We start from the raw sequence: 17554 nt of genomic DNA on the forward strand, positions 1-17554 counted from the left end.
AACCCTAAAACTTGTTTCAATAAATTTGGGCTTCAAATTAAACTTACAAACCACTGCACCGCATGTATTTAAAAACCGAAAGTATAAAAATCCTAACCAAGAAGCTTGGAAAAAACCACGAATAGATGCCTAAATAACAAGCAAGACTTGGCCTATATATGTCCAGATGATAGGACCAAAACAGCACTAAAAATTAAGATTAGTGAAATCCATACTCTATGTTTTCTTTTGGGTAAAAGTTAGAAATGGTCCTTATGATTTGGGGTGATACTCAATATTAACCTTGTGGTTTCAAAATGTTTAATTTTACCCTTGTGATTTGCGAAATTGATCAAAGTTAGTCCAAAAGCTAATTTTGACAAAAACTTTCCCATGTGTAAGTCATATGTAAGGATAAGTTTGTCATCTCAACGAAAACAAAATAAATTAAATTTTTTATAGGAAATGAAATTAAAAATAGATAAAAATTAGAATTTCACAACCTCCTATTTTTTTAGTTTCATTTTTTAAATACTATTTAATTTAATTTCTTTTACTATTTTAAATTGAAATGACAAATTTATCCTTACACATGAGGGATTTTTGTCAAAAATAACATTCGGACAAATATTAATTAGTTTCGCAAATCACATGGGTAAAATTAAATATTTTTAAACCACAAGGTTAAATTTGAGCATCACTCTAAACCACAATGACTATTTATAACTTTTACCCTTTTCTTTTTTTGTAACTTAAATTTTGTCTTTACTAACTTAAATTTTATTTTTTTCATAAGAATTATAACTAAAGAAGGAAAGAGAGTATAAATTACAAATCAGAGAGCTTAGATTTTACTCCTCAAAACCAAACCTGAAGGCGTTATTTTCACAAAAAATCAGCTAAGCAGGTGTAAGATCTTTTCACAAAATCTGAGGGATATTTCGGACAGCTTGTCATGGACAAAATCGGGGAGTCTGTCCAGTCAAGAACATGCAAATAATGTTTGGTACGTCTGGTAGAGACGTAGAGTTATATGGTCACTAATCACTATTGTCGAGCTTGATTGGTTCCTAGGTGGGTTGATCCTCACTCGGTGGGTATGATCTAGTCTTTCATCTCGGTAAGGTGATTACCGAGGCTTGCCTTTGCGGTGTTGGGAAGATGAGTTCCCCCCAATGATTGGAGTACCTATACAGGATAGTTCCCAAGTACTAATATGTGATCGGGTCCGATAGTAACATTAAGATACACGTAAGTTTTATTATTATTATTATTATTACTTTTTTATTATTATTATTTCATAGAAGGGGTACGAAGAAGGATTCAAACTTGAAACTTCAAATGTGTTATAATCATTAGAATCAAAGTCCACACATAATCAAGCAAAGAATAATCATAAATAAAGCTTGTAATAATATTTTGTATGGGCTCTCTGAGTCCCACTGGAAAGAAATCTTTACCTAAAAACGCACCAGTGAGGAACAAAAGAAAGTGGATTCCTATGATATCCAGTTTTCATATTTAGTCTAACCAAAACACACTAATTAAGTCTCGTCTTATCCGAGCCAACCAGAGAATGTCAAGATCAACTATCAACTATGTGCACTAATCTATTAAGTCTAAGCCTAAATTTTAATAATTACCATAAAGACTAGAAGAAAGAAAACTTTGAATCCCAAAGTCGAAGAGATATATATCTACAAGATTAGATTACATTGAATCAAATAATGAATAATTACAGAAGAACGAACAGAAGAATAGAATAATTGTAGGTCGTACTAGCATATGGGATCGATACGCCAAAAGTATCGATTAAACAAGGGACGGGTTAAAAAGACGCTTGCTTTTGGCCTTGTTCATTGGAATCTCAGTGGCCCTCCCAATAGTAGATTCATTCAATAATGCTTCAACTCTTCCCTTCAAATTTCACTCTCACCAGCCACCAATGACCAATCACCATCCCTCTTGTAGCTTTACAAAATTTTCAATGGAGCTCATTTGGTCCTTCCTCAGGTCCCATAGATAGTAACCAAAGATAATGATTGTATGCCTCGGTTATATATAACTTCTCTCTTACTTTTCGTGAGTCTCACTATTATGTGATGAGCCTCGCTTAAATGTTGCAAGTGGAAGGTTTATATATAATTTTCGCATGTAAAAATTGATCCATCAAAGCATGACCCCTAATGGAGGAGAGTGGGGAGTCTCTTTTGCAACTTGCCGGACACCTTCTGCACTCCTCTAGAAGAGTGTGGGACGCAGGGTGCTAATGCCAGAGACACTGTATATTACCTTGCTGCGAACCGGCGAGGGACTCGAGGTGTGGGGACGAGTACATCTGGTCGAGATTTCAACAGAGCAAGACGATCCTTTATTGTGTTGTCAAATAATCTGTTGTCTGGATTCTCTGCATAGCATGCGTAGTAACATCCTACACAGGCATGTGGGAGTGCCATTGCGATCCTGGTCTGAAATATCAAGTTAAATAAGAATTGATTAAGTTAGGTATATTGAATAGCTAAACAGCAGAGATTAAAGAATTGCCTAGTTGATCACATGATTTATATGCGTTTAGATGAATGATAAAGTACGAACGGAGACTAGTCAAATAAAGGCCACCAACCATAAGGTATCCAATGAAGAATGCAAGCAGGGAAATTGCGGCCGTGAAACTTCCGTGTACTGTGGCGGTCCAAGCAGCCACAACTATGACACACATAGAGCCACTGCAGACGCCGGTTAGGAAGCATATTGAGCTGGTGATGTCAGAATCAACAAGGAGATGAATTTCTTGCCTTTCAAAGAGCTCCCAAGTCTCTTGTGATGCCCTCACAAAATCTTTTCCATATGCTGCTATCTGGTAGTAATTGATTTACATTACATTAAGTTTAATTTGAATTAGTTACTAAACTAGTGTTAACCCTTGACAACCTATAGATTTTTTACTACAATTTAGAAGTTTTGGATGGTGACTGCATCACAAGTAATCCAGAATATAGAATGCTAACCACAAGTTAGTTGACAAGATAATTAAGAAAAAAAATCAACTTAAATTAGAAGGCCCAAATATACATTAAAATTGTTATACATATCCAGTTAAAAAATAACTTGGTAACGAATATAAAATTATATGTTGATTGCTCTATAGATTCATTTAATCATTTAGCAAATTAACTATTTCATAGTAGGTAGGACCTTTTGGCAACTACTCACTCACAGATAATCTCATTGACACACACAAGCAGAGGACAATATCAGCTGTCAGCATAATTCGTTATCCATATTATTATATGACTTTCAAACAAAATAAAACAACCAGTGCTATTGAAATATTGATTAGCTGACTAAACTACTGTTTTGCAATGCCTAATAAAGCCCTCTGATTGCGAAAGAAGCTATGGACCAATGTAATACTTTTGTATTGTTTTGTGCATTATATGCAAATATTGGAAAGAATTGATTCAAGAAGAAATTGCTAATGACTTGAGTAAAGGTACCTGAACAAAGGCCCAGCCGTTGCCATATCGGAAGATGCACTGCATGACATGGAGACAGCAATGCGCACAAGAAAACATGAACTCATCCTCTCCCTCAAGTAGATTTAAACCTCGAGCAACAATTCTCAGCGCTTCAATTGCTGGCACAAACAGAGATCCAAAACAAGCACTTCCAAGATTTTTACTCAAGGCTCTCTGGAAACAAAACTGAGTATTGGACTGCATTCCTCTGAGATAATATAGAGCAATCACCCTACTCACAGTTATATTAGCTACATTCCTCATTACTTCGGCTGTCCACATCAGGCTCAATACCAATGAAATTATGACTAGTGGAGGAAAGTAGAAATTCAAGGCTCCAATCACTCCTAAAATCCATAGAGACATCCACAAAAATCCGACCCCAAGCATCCAGTAAATGGGTTGATTCAAATCACGGAACTTTGATACAGGTTCGAGCGACTTGATCAATATCTTGATACAAAATCCTATCCGCGGCGTGATCCAACAAGCGTACAAGCTATTCCCTATGGCAAAGCCAATGAAACAGACTCCCACGCCAGTAGTGGTGGGCTTTTGGAAACAAATTAGTAGGATTCCAGCAGATAAACTCATGACAAAAGTGTTCCATAGTATGAAATGAACCATAAATGTAGGCCATTTCCTAAATGCCTTCTGCCATGCAAATGCAAGAGTAATGCTCATAAGAGATGCAGCCTCCACTTGTGGTAGAAAATACTTTAACACCCTTTTCTCCTTTCTCGAAATACTGCCTGAATTTTCTATCAGACCCTGAACTCCCTTGAATATCAGAAAACCAACTAGCCCAATAGCGGCCACCATGTGCACAACGAAAATGAACAAAGATATCTTGTTGGTGTAGGCTCTTGAGTTCAGTGTTGTAATCGCTGGCTGGTCAACAAATTCAGAGAAAGTAAAAACCCAGAAAACATCAAACTCAAACTCATCACTTACAAATTAACACACATGCTCTAGAAAGAGACCCCCCAAAAATCTTATACATAGGAAGAAAAGAAGAAAAAAAAAAATTGACTTGTATCATGGCAGGAGTTTAGTCTTGTGGAAAACTTACTTGAGGGGTTGGAATAGAGCGAGGCTGAGAATGCTGAGGAGGAGGAGGAGGAGGAGTTGTGTGAGAAGGAGTTGTGTGAGACTGATGAGAGAAATCAGATAGAGATGGAGATGGAGTAGTACCAACTCTGACATTTTGAGGCTGTTGGTACCGATGAGGAGGAGGAGGAGCAGCGCTTCTGGTTTTAGTATTGATAGCAATTCTCAAAGGGTTTGTAGGATTAAGCCTCTGCAACATTGACACATGAACATCTCCCTGACTACTCCGATCATGATTAATATTGCTCTGTTGTTCAAAACCCAACACCTCAACTTTCTCCACATCTCTCACTTCCAGCTCTCTCCTCTCCTCCTCCTCTTCCTCCTCCTCCCTCTCATCTCTCTCCCTCGCCTCAACCTCTTCACTTTCTCTCTCCACCACTAGCTGCACATAAAAACCAAAGTTGTGACCTTTAATGCATCTCACACACATGAAATCAGCCAATTGGTAGCAAACCAAAATAAAGATGGAAACTTTACGGGGGGTTCTGCGGCACCCATGTCGGCGCCGGCGGTGTAGTTGTCCGGGAATGAATGTTTAGCTTGTTAGGTGTGTGTGTGTCAAAAGAGGTTGATGGTCTATCCCATCCTTAAATGGTTTTTTCAGTTGTGATGGTGGATGCTGTTTTTTTTTTTTTTTTTTTTTTTTTTTTTTTTTTTTTTTTTTTCTTTTACAGTAAATGACACTATAATTACCTCAGAGAGTATCTTGAACGCACGTGGGGGCCACTTGTTTGTTGTTTGGGGATTCGTGACCAACTCGCCGACGTGACGCGTGGATGATAGCGACCAATGGCTGGGGACCTGGAGCGTCTGTTTCAGAAGCACGTGGAATTCGGGATTTTCCGGAGAGGGAATGAGTGAAGGGGTTGGAATTTCATTCTGACGAATGGACGGCTGAGATGGAGTCTGGAGAAAATGGGAAATACTGGCTTTGACTTTTATATAGAGGAAAATTGACAGAGAGGCGTGTGCAAGAGGGGCATCACTTCTCTACGCCTTATCGTCAATGTCCTTTTTTTTATTTTTTTATAAAGAAAATCAAAATTTAAGATGAAAATTCTGGCAACTTTCATCCGGATGGTTTAGCTTATCTAAATAAAACGCTAGAAACACAAACAGGATCAAACAACTAACATAGACATTATTAGAATCACGTCGATACTTCTCTTTTTATAGAACAGGAACATGTATTGTGTATATTCTTGTCATATATTTTGTTTTCTACAAAGATGACAATGAAAAGTAAAAGCTTTGACAATTAAAAAAACTGGAAACTTCCTCAAAAATCCACGATGCTCTTTATGTCATTTCTATTAAGGTGAGTTGTTACTTCAATACCATAAGTACTTCCGTTGAAGAGTCAATTACTTCTATTAAGATGAGTTGTTACTTCTCGATACCACAAGTAGTTACTTTCAAGAGTCAATTAGTTTAGTCATAACTCCATAAAAAAAAAAAAAAAATTTCATTTCCCAATTTTTTATAACATTCGTTAAAACAAATATAGTTTTGAACAAGAATGTACTATACATGATGAAGCACGAATGCTTACGTATCTACATAAATAATTAGAAAATAATAAATAATATCTCAAAATTCAACAAGAATAATAAAAATAATAATATTTTGTATTATAAGTGAAAATATCTGAATAATATATATATATATATATATGTATGTCTGTGTGTGTGTTGATGTGTATAATATCGTTACCTATGAGTTACAAATGTACATACTGTGGGCTTGTCTTTAAATTTGAACACTGTCCAGTCAATTTTGAATTTTCTAGACAACAAATTCATCTTACTGACTGGAAAATAAAAACATAGCTAATTTCCAAGGAAAATATTTATTAGTGCTTCTGAGTTTTGGGTCTGCTGCCCCACGCTGGTGGCATTGTCAGCAAGTGTCGTTACCAATTGCTATAATCTTCGAGCCGTCTTCATTTTGTTTTCTTCTTGGAGTAAATAACAAAACACTGTGTTTTTTTTAATCGGAGAATCACTGTATCTACATTATCTAAAGATAAAAGGACATTGTTTCTACATTATAAAATAACAGTAATGGGCACCTGTCAAAAAAATTATACCAAGTCACTTTTAGATCTAAACTTAGGGTAGAAGGAATTAATTTTAATTTTAAGTTGTTTTATGAGGTCATTTAGCAATAAAATGTCAAAATACTCTCCAAGGGGTCAATTTGCTATTGAGAGAATTAACATCTTGAACTTTTGGTTAATCAAAAAAAAAAAAAAAAAATCTTGAACTTTATAAAATTGCCAATATACTCACAGTTATTTAAAAATGTTCATCATGATCCACTCACGTAATGGGTACTTCGGCCATTTCACGTGAGGGCAATATAGCCCAGTTCTGCAGACAATAGGTCCCAGTCCAACTCATATCATCACAAAACATGGACATAATTAGTGGGCCTGACCATTAACTTGGATGACTCGGATCCACGTCAACTTCACTCAAGCGTCTGCATCAGTCCTTTTGAAGGGGGAACACTACACGGAGCACCACATACACAATCGGCATTTTAATGTGAAATAAATATGTATAAATTTCCAAGAGCAAGAGATTTTGCATTAGCTATTTATAATTGTTACAATCGGCAAATTTCAATTTTCATCAAGAAAACGGCAAGTGAAAATGTAAAAATTGAAATCCTTCGGAGCTAGCGGTAAAAGAGGGTAGAAGAAAAACACTGACCTCCAAATGTAACCCACAATGAAAAAAGAGAAAGGAAAAAAACACACACTGATATTTAGCTGTAAAACCAGTCTAACAAAATCTAAAGAAACCTTCTGATAAGGATATGGCGATCCAAAACCATTTATTTTCTGGTAGAAGATTTGAAACCGTTGTATGCATTTACAAATCACAAGATCACAACATACAATTCTTAGTAAACTTTCTAGTTTTAGGTACAAAGAAAACATTCATATCACCCCCTTAAAACGATCCATAACTCAAAAGTCAAAACCAAATCTTCAAATGGTACTTAGTCAAAAACTGACATACCCCAAAACTTTAGGCCTGAATTGTTAACAAGCTACAAAGTATTCAATGCACTGAAGCTGAACAAGGAAATCTAATAGTACAACATCAGCACAAAAGATGTTCAACAATGTCAGGTTTAGACTTTTTTGCAGACAATCTATATTCTCTACATCCACAACTTTGCAAGCTTGGAAACTACTATTGTTTTCCACCATTATCCGACTCTGGAGCAGATTTGACAATACTTAGCTGGCCACCTTCTTTGTTTGCAGCAGTGGCCGCCTTCACCTCATTGCAATGGTTTATGAACTTTGTTATCTCCTGATTTCACCAAATAAGAACATAGTCAGAAGAGATGTAAGCCAAAGTGCTTTCTCCAGAAGCTAATAAACCTTTTTTACAGAAACATAATCCAAACTATAGATCTGCAACACAGGTACGAAAATATATGCGATTCCAGAAAGAATAAGTTCAGCAGCAAAAGTGATGTTTTGAATACATTCTTGGTTTGCCACATTATATAGACCTAGGAACGCATAACATAGAATGTGAAAAATTTAACCACATTAGATTGAAATGGAGATGGATTGTTAAAGCTGCATCCACTCAGTATCAAGTTACCAACACCTATTTCCATGGTCTCATCTTTTGTGATTATTAGATATAAGCCAGTAGCTGGCAATCCCAATTTCATATTCTTACAATCATAGTTGCTAGACTATAATTGGCATACATAGAAACAAAATTGGTATAATCCACACTTCCTAAAAATCCTAAAATCCTAAAAAATCCCAAAATATTAGAAACGACCAATACCAAATCTTTAATTAATCCCCATAACAAATCTCAGTTTCAAGATTGGGAGCAAAATTAGGGTTTAGTGGGAAAAAAAAGCAGAGCAGAAGGAGGAGGGAGAAAGAGGAAGGTACCCTATCGGCGTCCATGTCCTTGGTGAACTTAGCGGGCTTGACGTTTCGCTTCCCTTTGCGAGTTTGAACGCTCTTCCCATGGCGGTTCGGAGGAATTGTCTTCCTCTTCTGCTGCCCTTTGAACTGCGTCGCCTTCTGCGTCATCTCTCTCACTTCTTCTCGTTTCCTAGGGTTTTTGTTTCACAACTTATATTTTATACTCTACTCAAAAACATCAACGAGCGGTGTCGTTTTGGGTCTTAAACACTTTAACCCGTTGAATGCCGACCCGACCCGACCCGACCATCTGGCTGCAGATACCCGACCCGAATTATGAAGCAAATTACATTCTTCATATATAGAGACTCTGTCACATGAGCCCCAAGTCGTTTCAATTTTTGAATCTCGTTTCTTCTTCTTTTATCAAACTGTAGTTTGAGTTTAGGGTAGTTTGAGTGTTTGTTTTTTTCTTATGGGTTTGTTTCATTGTTTGATTGTGAATGTAATTTGCTCAAGACGGTTCTGTTTTCACCAAGAAATTTCAATTATCAACTAGTTTTATTGAAAATTTAGGTTTTCCAAGGAAATGCACTTACAGGGCATGTGGGAAAGCTTTGGCCTCTGGCTGTCTAGTTTTATGGCTTCACTCTAACTCATTATGGAACTCTTTTGTTTTGATTAAATTTCATTGCTTTTATATATATTTTCTTATCTTAATTAATGTCATAGTGATGTATGAACAGGAATGGAAGTTATATTATCAGTTGTTACTGGGAGTAGTGATCATTTCGATTTTTGACAAGTCCTGTTTTAGTGCAGTTTTATGTAGCAGAACAGCCGTGATAAGCTCCTTCCTTAAGAAAGCTGTGCTATACATGATCAGCTTTGATCATTAGGAAATCATCAATCCTACGTCTGAGGAGGAGAGAAGACTAGGGTCCTTGGTCAAAATGGGCTACACAGAATTGGAGGCTTCAATCACAAAAGAAAGATGTGACCTTGAAGATGCCTATCTACCCCTTGAAGAGAGCCTAGACATCTACGTAGTGATTGCTCTGACAAGATAGAAGAAAAGGAAACTTTGTGAACATGCAGTACGTGTTGGAATTGAAGAGGGAAAAGGAATGTGGGGCATGCAATCTAGAACATAGGGGGAAGATGATGACCTACTTCATCTCCCGAATCCAACGATTGGGTTTGGGATTCCGACTGATCTTTGTCAAATCCACCAGTCTTTTAGAGGCAGCAACAGGACCTCCTTAATTTCTCAATGAGAATGTGGCATTGACTCCTAAATGGGATTAGAGCACCATGTCTCGATTTTTATATGATGTGCAACCTGAGTTTGTTGACTCAATGTATTTCTGTGTGGCTGCAAGAAAAATAGATTATATATATGTTCGCAATCTCCTAATAGAAATACAGTTCCTCTTATTCCCCTTCCACCACATAACATATTTGATGCATTTAACATGACAAGGAGAACGAGAAGGTTGCCTACTTGGGATGAGTAGAGAAACCTAAGTTGCTTAAGAACTTGAATTGCTTGTGCAAAATTAATTTGAGGATCAGAAAGGCTGTTAAAGACTATGATGCAGATAAGATTCCACCAGAAAGAATCCAACTGTATGTTCCTTATGAAAGCCACAAGTGGAATCTTGTGTGGGTAGGAAAGAATAAGGTTGCCCCAGTTCTGATGAAGTAAAGCAGGAATGACATGTCATTTGGGAATTCATTCCAGGTAAAGTTCTATCTACTTTCGTTCGCATAAAAAATTACTTATTAATCAGTAATTCGGATCTACTAAAAAATCCTTAATACTTCAAAGAGTTGCATTTGCTTTGCTTTTTGTTTCTTCTGAAGCATGATACTTTTGAGTACATTTCTACGTTTCAACTTTTCTGCTAATTGAATTTTTTGTTTGAACCTTTCTATCAATTCTCCCAGCAGTTTTAAACTCAATAAAACTTCTGTTTGTTATATATTCTCTGCTTTACATTTTGCTTGTTTTTTTCATTGGCATTTACTTTTAATTGCTATTTGCCTTTCAAATAACTATGCAGTGATTCATATACTGAAAAATATTGAGTCTTTCAAAAGTTACATTTTTCTTTCTCTTTTTGCCTGATTTCATACCGCCTGCTCAATAGGGCAGAAGATGCATGTCTTACCCTTGATGATGGGAGAAGATGATGATGCACTTCATTTCCCCGGAACTCCAACTGATCTTTTTTACAGGAGTCTTCCAGAGATGGCCATAAGAATCCTTATTATTACTATAAGAATGTGGCATTGACTACTGTAAGGGTTTGGGGCACCATATCCCGGTTTTTATATGACACGCAGCCTGAGCTTTTTTATTCGAAGTATTTTTGTTCGGCTACAAGAAGATGGGTTATGTGCACAATCTCCCAATCAGGAATAGATTTCCTCTTATTCCCATGACAAGGATGGTGGCGTACTTGGGATGAGTGGAGAAAGCTAAATTGCTTACAGACTTGCATTACTACTTCAAAATCAACTTACATGATCAGTACGGCTCGGAAGAGCTATGATGCAGATGGGATTCCACCAGAACACTTCTGGTAATATGTTCTCTATGGGTGCGCCGCAATGGGAATGAGCAGGACTAATAGATATAAGTCACTAAGTATCTCATCCAGGTAAAGTTTTGTCTACTTTCATTCACATAAAACTGTACATTGCCTTGTTATTCAGTTGTTCATCTCTAATGATAAAGCCTGGATACATCAGATGATCAGAAAGTTCCATTTTCTTTGTTTTTTTTTTTCCCCTTTGTGTGCAGAAGTATGATACTTTTAAGTAGCTTTCTGCGTATCAACTTTTCTATTGACTGATCGAACTCCATGTTTGAACGTTTCTATCCGTTCTTTCAGCATTTTCAAACTAAATTCAGTTCTTTAATTCTGCTTAGTAGATATATTCTCTGCTGTAACATTTGCTTATAGGTAGATTTGGTAATTAAAATCCCTTCCAAACTCTTTAGTATGCAGCAACTCGATATATAGATAAATCCATGGTCTTCCAAAAAGTTGCATTTCCTTTTGTTTTTCGCTTCTGCAGAAGCTTGATACTATTGAGCAGACTCTTATGTTTCAATTATTCAATCTATTGACCTTATATTTCAACCGTTTGTATTAATTATCGCAGGAGATTTTCAAATTAAAAGTGCTATTGTCACATACTCTCTTCTGTTACATTTCACATATGCCTTCACTTCCGTTTTTGGCATTTTGTCTGCCGCCGAAGCCTTCAACTTATGAGAAGATTCGTAATTTCGTATGTTTTGATTTTTTTTTTTTCTACTTATTCAACTCTATATTTAACTTTTTCTATTATTCATCCCACTAGACTTTCAAATTAAAAATCACTTTTTTCAGATGCTCTGCTATTTCATTTTGCTTACAGGTTCAACTTCTTCCAGATGAATTCAATGGCTTATCACCTCTCTGTTTTGAAAGAGCAGTTTACCATGCCAAGGAGATGGTGGCCTACTTGGGACGAGGGGAGAAAAGCTAAATTGCTCAGAATTCAATTGCTAGTGCAACATTAACAAAGAAGGCTCTTAATGACTATTATGCCGATGAGATTCCACCAGAAAGAGTCCAATAGTATGTTATTTATGAATTCCGCAAGGGGAATTTAGTGTGGCTAGGGAAGATTAAGGTCGCTTCATTTGAGCCTGATGAAGTCGAGATGCTTTTGTGGTGTCAGAAGAACTACACAAGGGGAATAAGCAGGACTAATAGATATGAGTCACTACGGAACTCATTCCAGGTTAATTTTTTTGTCTATTTTCATTTGCATTTAAACTTCTTAAGCAGTGATTCATATCTACCCTGATACTTCAAAAAGTTCCATTTTCCTTTCCTTTTTGTTTCTTGTGAAGCATGATTTTTTTTTAGTACATTTCTGCTAATTGAACTTTCTGTTTCAGCCTTTTCTATCAATTCCACCAACATTTTCAAACTAAAAATCTTCCGTTTTCAAAAGATCAGGAAGGCCCATTAGGACAATGATCCAGATGAGATTTCTCAGTAACAGTCTGTACGTGTGTTCCTAAAAGATGCCACAAGTGAAATCTTGTCTAGGAAAGAAAAGGGTTGCTGCACATTCAAAGTAGAAATGCTTTTGGGTTCTCGAGGAACCACACAACGGGAATAATAAGGTTCGATTGAAATAAGCCCTCTCATCAATCTCCTCTCTCATTTCTGTGGGATTGTGGTCCAGAGATAGCCATTTTTTTGCCTTGGTATCCCGGTAGAGAATTTTGGGTTGGAGAAGATTTCAGAGACAAATGTTTTGAGTTTTGAGAAGTTGGTGGGAGCAAACAAACCAGAGAAGAAACTTCGATCACATTGCCGATCTACAACAGTTGAATGCCGACTCCTTGGAGAATGGGAGGACATAAAACTCATTACCATTCAAAATTTCTTGCTCCCCTGGTAATCAGTGATTCATATGTACTGATAATCCTGAATACTTCAAACAGTTCTTATTTCTTTGTTTTTTGGTTGTCTTTGTCCATGCGACTTTTGAGCAGATTTCTGTGTCGTATCTGGTCAATCATATGAACTATGTTACAACCTTTCTATCAATTCTCACAGCATTTTCAAGCTAAAATTACTTCTGTTTGCTAGAAATTCTCTGCTGTTACGCCTTGCATATGGTTTCATTGGCATTTAAATTCCTATTTTCAATGCCATGTCAAATTCCTTATTATGCAGTCATGCATTACTGATACCCGAGTCATTCAAAAAGTTGCATTTGGTTTTGTTTTTCGTGTTTTGTCTGCGCGATAATTTTAAGTAGATCGTTTGTGTTTCCATTGAACTTTATACTTCAACAAATTAAAATCACTTTTGTCATAATACTCTCTGCTACTACATTTTGCTCATGGGTTCAACTTTTTCCAGATCAATTCAGCTGCTTTGTCACCACTCTGTTTTTGGAAAAGCGAGCATCAATCTCCTTCCGCTGGGATTGGTGTGCAGAGATAGCCCTTCATCGTCTTTATTGTGTCAGTAAGTGATTCAGAGGTGAACAGAGATATGATGAGGTGTTGGTCTGAGCAAACAAACCGGAACTTGTATCAACCTGTATTCTCTTAATCAGATTTGCCATTACAATTCTGAGGATGTGAACATTTTAAGAGCTCAAATCAAATGTGCAAAGCCGAAGAAGAAAAGTCCACCGTGGTTTTCCGTTGCAGCATTAACTCCAAATATGAAAGAGCGAGGTTGCCGCCGCATACAAGTTAGAAACAGCTTGTGGCAAGAGCAGGAAAATCACACGTAAAGCTCTTGCCATGCAGCTTTTCACCACGTGTCAATAGCTCACATTGTCCATCTGCCCTTGCTAGAAGTTGAGACAACCACATTAAACCCACTCCCCTCAGTTCCCTTCTACCGCAAATACAGAGAAAGCCCCCTCACCGCTTTTAGCTAGCTAAATTACCCTGAAACAGAGGAAAACGCAAAATGTCTCAGGTGCAGCATATGAAGGAAGAAGAATCTAATGGGCAAGAGAAGAAGTTATCTACCAATGAGGAAAACCAACACAAAGAAAAGGATCATGAAAGGAAAGATCAAAAGGAAGAGCACCGACTTCCTCTAATGGCCTTGAATCATGTATCGAGGCTTTGTAGGAATGTGGAGGAGTCGATCGGTAGATTTCTACACCAAAATGTTGGGGTTTGTCAAGATTGAGAGGCCACCGGCTTTTGATTTCGACGGCGCTTGGCTGTTTAACTATGGTCTATGGAGTTGGGATTCACTTGGTGCAGTCCAAGGGTAAGGATAGGCTCCCTGATCAAGATCATTTGGATCCCATGGACAACCACATCTCATTTCAGGTTCATCTCTTTCACTGAAACAGTTTGTATGAAAGTTTTTCTTAATTATTGACACAATTAATTAGAACTATATGCTTTTGGGGATGTTGGAGTTGATATAAACAACTGATTCTTTTGGGATATCTTCACAAATAGTGTATGAACTTTAGGCATTTCGACACTTTGGTGTACCAACTTTCATAACTATCAAAATGGTGTATCAAGTTTGCTCAAATCTTTCATTTTGGTGTACGCCGTTAAATTTTCCGTTATCTTTGCCAAAAAAAAAAAATTTCGTTATCTTTCCTTTAGCTTTGTCATTTTTTTTTTTTTTTTGTAAAGATAACGGAAATATAACGGAAAATTTAACGGCGTACACCAAAATGAAAGAGTGGAGCTAACTTGATACACCATTCTGATAGTTATGAAAGTTGGTACACCAAAGTGTCGAAATGCCTAAAGTTCATACACCATTTGTGATGTTTTCTCGATTCTTTTTCATACTTGAAACAAAAAGGTCTTATTCATACCCATGCTAAGACGTTAAAGTTGTTCGGTGTTATGAAGTCGTTAGTGATTTGGTCATTTATGAACTCTTAATGGTTGCAGTGTGAGGACATGGATGCAATGGTGAAGAAATTGGAGGAGCTAAACATAGAGTACATGAAGAGGACAGTGGAGGATGATAAAAATGGGACAAAAATTGATCAAATCTTCTTCAATGACCCAGATGGATTCATGATTGAGATATGCAATTGTGAGAATCTCAAGCTTGTTCCTGCAGGTTCCTTGGGCAAAATAAAGCTGCCAATTGATAGGCATAATCCTCCTGTGGATATGGGTGACAATGGTACTGATGCCAAGTCTGTAGGCTTTTCCTTTTGATGATCAACATGGTAATGTTAGGCTTAGGCGGTCACAAAGCTGATAGCTTAGCTAGGTTTCGGTTGTGCCTCCGTGAGTCTTGAGAGATCTCTTCATATTCTTATGTTTTCTTGTCAATCTTTCTTTTGTTTGAGGTGTTTTCGTGGATTAGTACTGTATAGTACTTCTTCACTGATTTCAATCATCAAAATGCTATTACTTCACAACTGGGATTTTGAACATGTGACTTCATCTCTCTCGCCATGGACGAGAGACTTGATGTGTAGCAGACCAAAAACAAGTGGCTGCTATTACTGGCTTTGAGAAACTTTCCTTTTTTTTTTTTTTTTAAATAAATAGAGGATTAGGCAATATTAGTTCCTCTGCGATAGCCGATTTGGGGTGACTGGCACCCACCTACAATCTCGAAAGAAAGGGGGCAAACGCAACCGGGAACCCACCGTCCATCCCTCTATTTTATGTTATTAATAAAAGAAAAGAAATTACAAGAAGAGAGAGGGGGACATGAACCAAAACCTCTATGAGAACAAAATGAAGTAAAGTACTCAAAGTGAGCAGTAAGCAATAGTTACAAACTGATGGAAAGAAGAAGGACATGCAGTAACCATGCAAATATATGTGACCACGCAGCAACCACACATATGGAACACACTTATAGTTCATCAGCAACCATGCAGCGGAAATCACCATAACCCAAACCCACCTTTTCATGAAGTCTATCAAGCACCACAAAATTAGCGACTACGGAAATTCGGGAAACCTTGCAGATTGTGAACAAAGGCAGCTGAAGCACAAGGAGGGCAAGAGTCCCACCAATAATGCCCCTCATGATCCACCCCATAGTTAGCTAAGCAGTCAGCCAATTGATTCCCTTCTCGATAAATATGTGAAAAACGTATCTGCATAGAGGAGAGAATGGTACAACAATTGACCCAATCAACAGATAGACGCCAAGGGACTGAGCAATTATTAGTGGCAAGAAAGTGAATTGCTACCGCGGAATCACACTCAATCCAGAGAGAATTCCATCATTTTCCTGATGCTATTGTAACTACATGAATAATGGCTTGAAGCTCTGCTTCTAGAGCAGTGGCAATACCCATGGAACCAGCAAAACAACCCATAAAACGAATAGAATTTCTAGCATTCCAAAGAGAGTGAATCAAATAATCAAATAATCAACCGTTAAGCGACGCTCATCAAAACGAATAGAATTTCTAGCGTTCCAAAGAGAGTAGAAGCCAGCTCCCATCATTCCCCACCAAAGCAATTGCAATTGAGTACCAAAACCATGCTGTAGTGGGTAAGAGAAGAAAGCGGATATATCCAAGAAAAGAGTAGTGACTTTAAACCAAGATAAAATTGCGGACCAGACCTTCATAGAGAAAGAGCACTCAAAAAAAAGGTGGTGGGCTGTCTCAACCGATGCATGACAGAGGGAGCACATAGAAGCAAAAGAAAAGCCTCGCTGAAGCAAGAGATCATCTGTTAAAAGCTTACCATGAAGAAAATTCCATAACGTAATAGAGTTGCGAGGGCGAAAACACTTACGCCAAACCCATCTATCCCAAGGAATAATTGCTTCATTGCTTGTTTACTCCTCTTCAACTCATAGGCTATAGATAAAGATAAGTTCCCATCAGAAGAATCCAACCACACTAGCCTATCCAACCACACTTTGAGAAACTAAAATAAGAGGGAAAACCTGGACTGTAGTGATGCCAATAGCAGATGGTGCGATAGCGGAATAGAATTTCATCGATAAAATGAACTTGAAATTCCTAAAATGAAAAATAACAACTGAATTCATTCTTAGAATTTCAAGTCAATTAATACTAACCCATCTCATACAGTGCCCACCCCTTAGTCATTCGATTCGATCATAGTTTGACCTATCGTATTTGGTTATGTTGATTTTGACATTATTTCTATGCAGGATTAAAGCGAGTAGATGAAAGTGAATAGCTTTGGATTTTAGAACGATTTGGAGTTTTTTCAGATTTCTAAATGGTTAAATGAGTGATTTTATAGAGGGAGAAATTTGGTTTGGGATCGCACGGTTTCTTAAAATCGCTTCTCAGAGGCCCAGAGATTAATCTGTGTTGGGGAGATTATGTCACAGCACTTGTGATGGTTAGCATTTGTTGGTGTTATATTGTTAGTTATGGCCATTACGTTTTGCCTGAACAGCTAATAATGTGGTAGCATCTAACTAAAAATGGATAAAATAATTTGAGTGGTACAGTTCGATAAGTATTCAGTATCAAAAAATTGATGTCTGATTTATCT

At 37.2% G+C, this 17554-nt stretch overlaps 3 protein-coding genes and 1 pseudogene across 5 annotated transcripts; 2 read left to right on the top strand and 2 right to left on the bottom strand.

Moving 5' to 3' along the window:
• Nucleotides 1-1631: 1631 nt before the first annotated feature.
• LOC133715104 (protein PNS1) lies at nucleotides 1632-5238 on the bottom strand. Of its 3 annotated transcripts, XM_062141462.1 has the most exons (5): nucleotides 5088-5238; nucleotides 4570-4992; nucleotides 3477-4388; nucleotides 2603-2836; nucleotides 1632-2447 (listed from the first exon to the last, which is right to left on the bottom strand). In XM_062141462.1, the coding sequence occupies exons 1-5, from the start codon at nucleotides 5106-5108 to the stop codon at nucleotides 2268-2270; spliced, it is 1770 nt and encodes a 589-aa protein (XP_061997446.1). In that variant the 5' UTR covers nucleotides 5109-5238; the 3' UTR covers nucleotides 1632-2267. The 3 variants fall into 3 exon arrangements, with proteins under 3 accessions (XP_061997446.1, XP_061997445.1, XP_061997448.1); XM_062141461.1 differs by having other exon boundaries at nucleotides 4570-5173; XM_062141464.1 differs by lacking the exon at nucleotides 2603-2836 and having other exon boundaries at nucleotides 4570-5175.
• A 2367-nt stretch (nucleotides 5239-7605) lies between these two features.
• Nucleotides 7606-8730, bottom strand: LOC133715895 (uncharacterized). The gene is made up of 2 exons (XM_062142585.1): nucleotides 8548-8730; nucleotides 7606-7939 (listed from the first exon to the last, which is right to left on the bottom strand). The coding sequence occupies exons 1-2, from the start codon at nucleotides 8689-8691 to the stop codon at nucleotides 7817-7819; spliced, it is 267 nt and encodes an 88-aa protein (XP_061998569.1). The 5' UTR covers nucleotides 8692-8730; the 3' UTR covers nucleotides 7606-7816.
• Nucleotides 8731-9257: 527 nt separating this feature from the next.
• Nucleotides 9258-12520, top strand: LOC133716099 (DNA (cytosine-5)-methyltransferase DRM2-like; annotated as a pseudogene).
• A 54-nt stretch (nucleotides 12521-12574) lies between these two features.
• Nucleotides 12575-15393, top strand: LOC133713470 (glyoxylase I 4). The gene is given in 5 exon segments (XM_062139511.1): nucleotides 12575-12992; nucleotides 13464-14204; nucleotides 14206-14298; nucleotides 14300-14401; nucleotides 14990-15393. Coding segments are annotated over 4 exon segments (648 nt in total). The 5' UTR covers nucleotides 12575-12992; nucleotides 13464-14027; the 3' UTR covers nucleotides 15266-15393.
• The last annotated feature ends 2161 nt before the right edge of the window (nucleotides 15394-17554 follow it).

Source organism: Rosa rugosa, chromosome 6 (assembly GCF_958449725.1).
Source record: "Rosa rugosa chromosome 6, drRosRugo1.1, whole genome shotgun sequence".
NCBI classification, from domain to species: domain Eukaryota; kingdom Viridiplantae; phylum Streptophyta; class Magnoliopsida; order Rosales; family Rosaceae; genus Rosa; species Rosa rugosa.

What these genes read in the sequence shown, in the direction of transcription:
- LOC133715104 (XM_062141461.1), bottom strand. Translation starts at nt 5,040, where the DNA reads ATGTGTGTGAGATGCATTAAAGGTCACAACTTTGGTTTTTATGTGCAG. An exon ending in ACGGCTGGGCCTTTGTTCAG is followed by an intron (nt 2,837 to 3,476) that starts GTACCTTTACTC and finishes AATTACTACCAG; the next exon opens with ATAGCAGCATATGGAAAAGA. An exon ending in TCTTCATTGGATACCTTATG is followed by an intron (nt 2,448 to 2,602) that starts GTTGGTGGCCTT and finishes TTGATATTTCAG; the next exon opens with ACCAGGATCGCAATGGCACT.
- LOC133715895 (XM_062142585.1), bottom strand. Translation starts at nt 8,691, where the DNA reads ATGACGCAGAAGGCGACGCAGTTCAAAGGGCAGCAGAAGAGGAAGACA. An exon ending in AGGACATGGACGCCGATAGG is followed by an intron (nt 7,940 to 8,547) that starts GTACCTTCCTCT and finishes TGGTGAAATCAG; the next exon opens with GAGATAACAAAGTTCATAAA.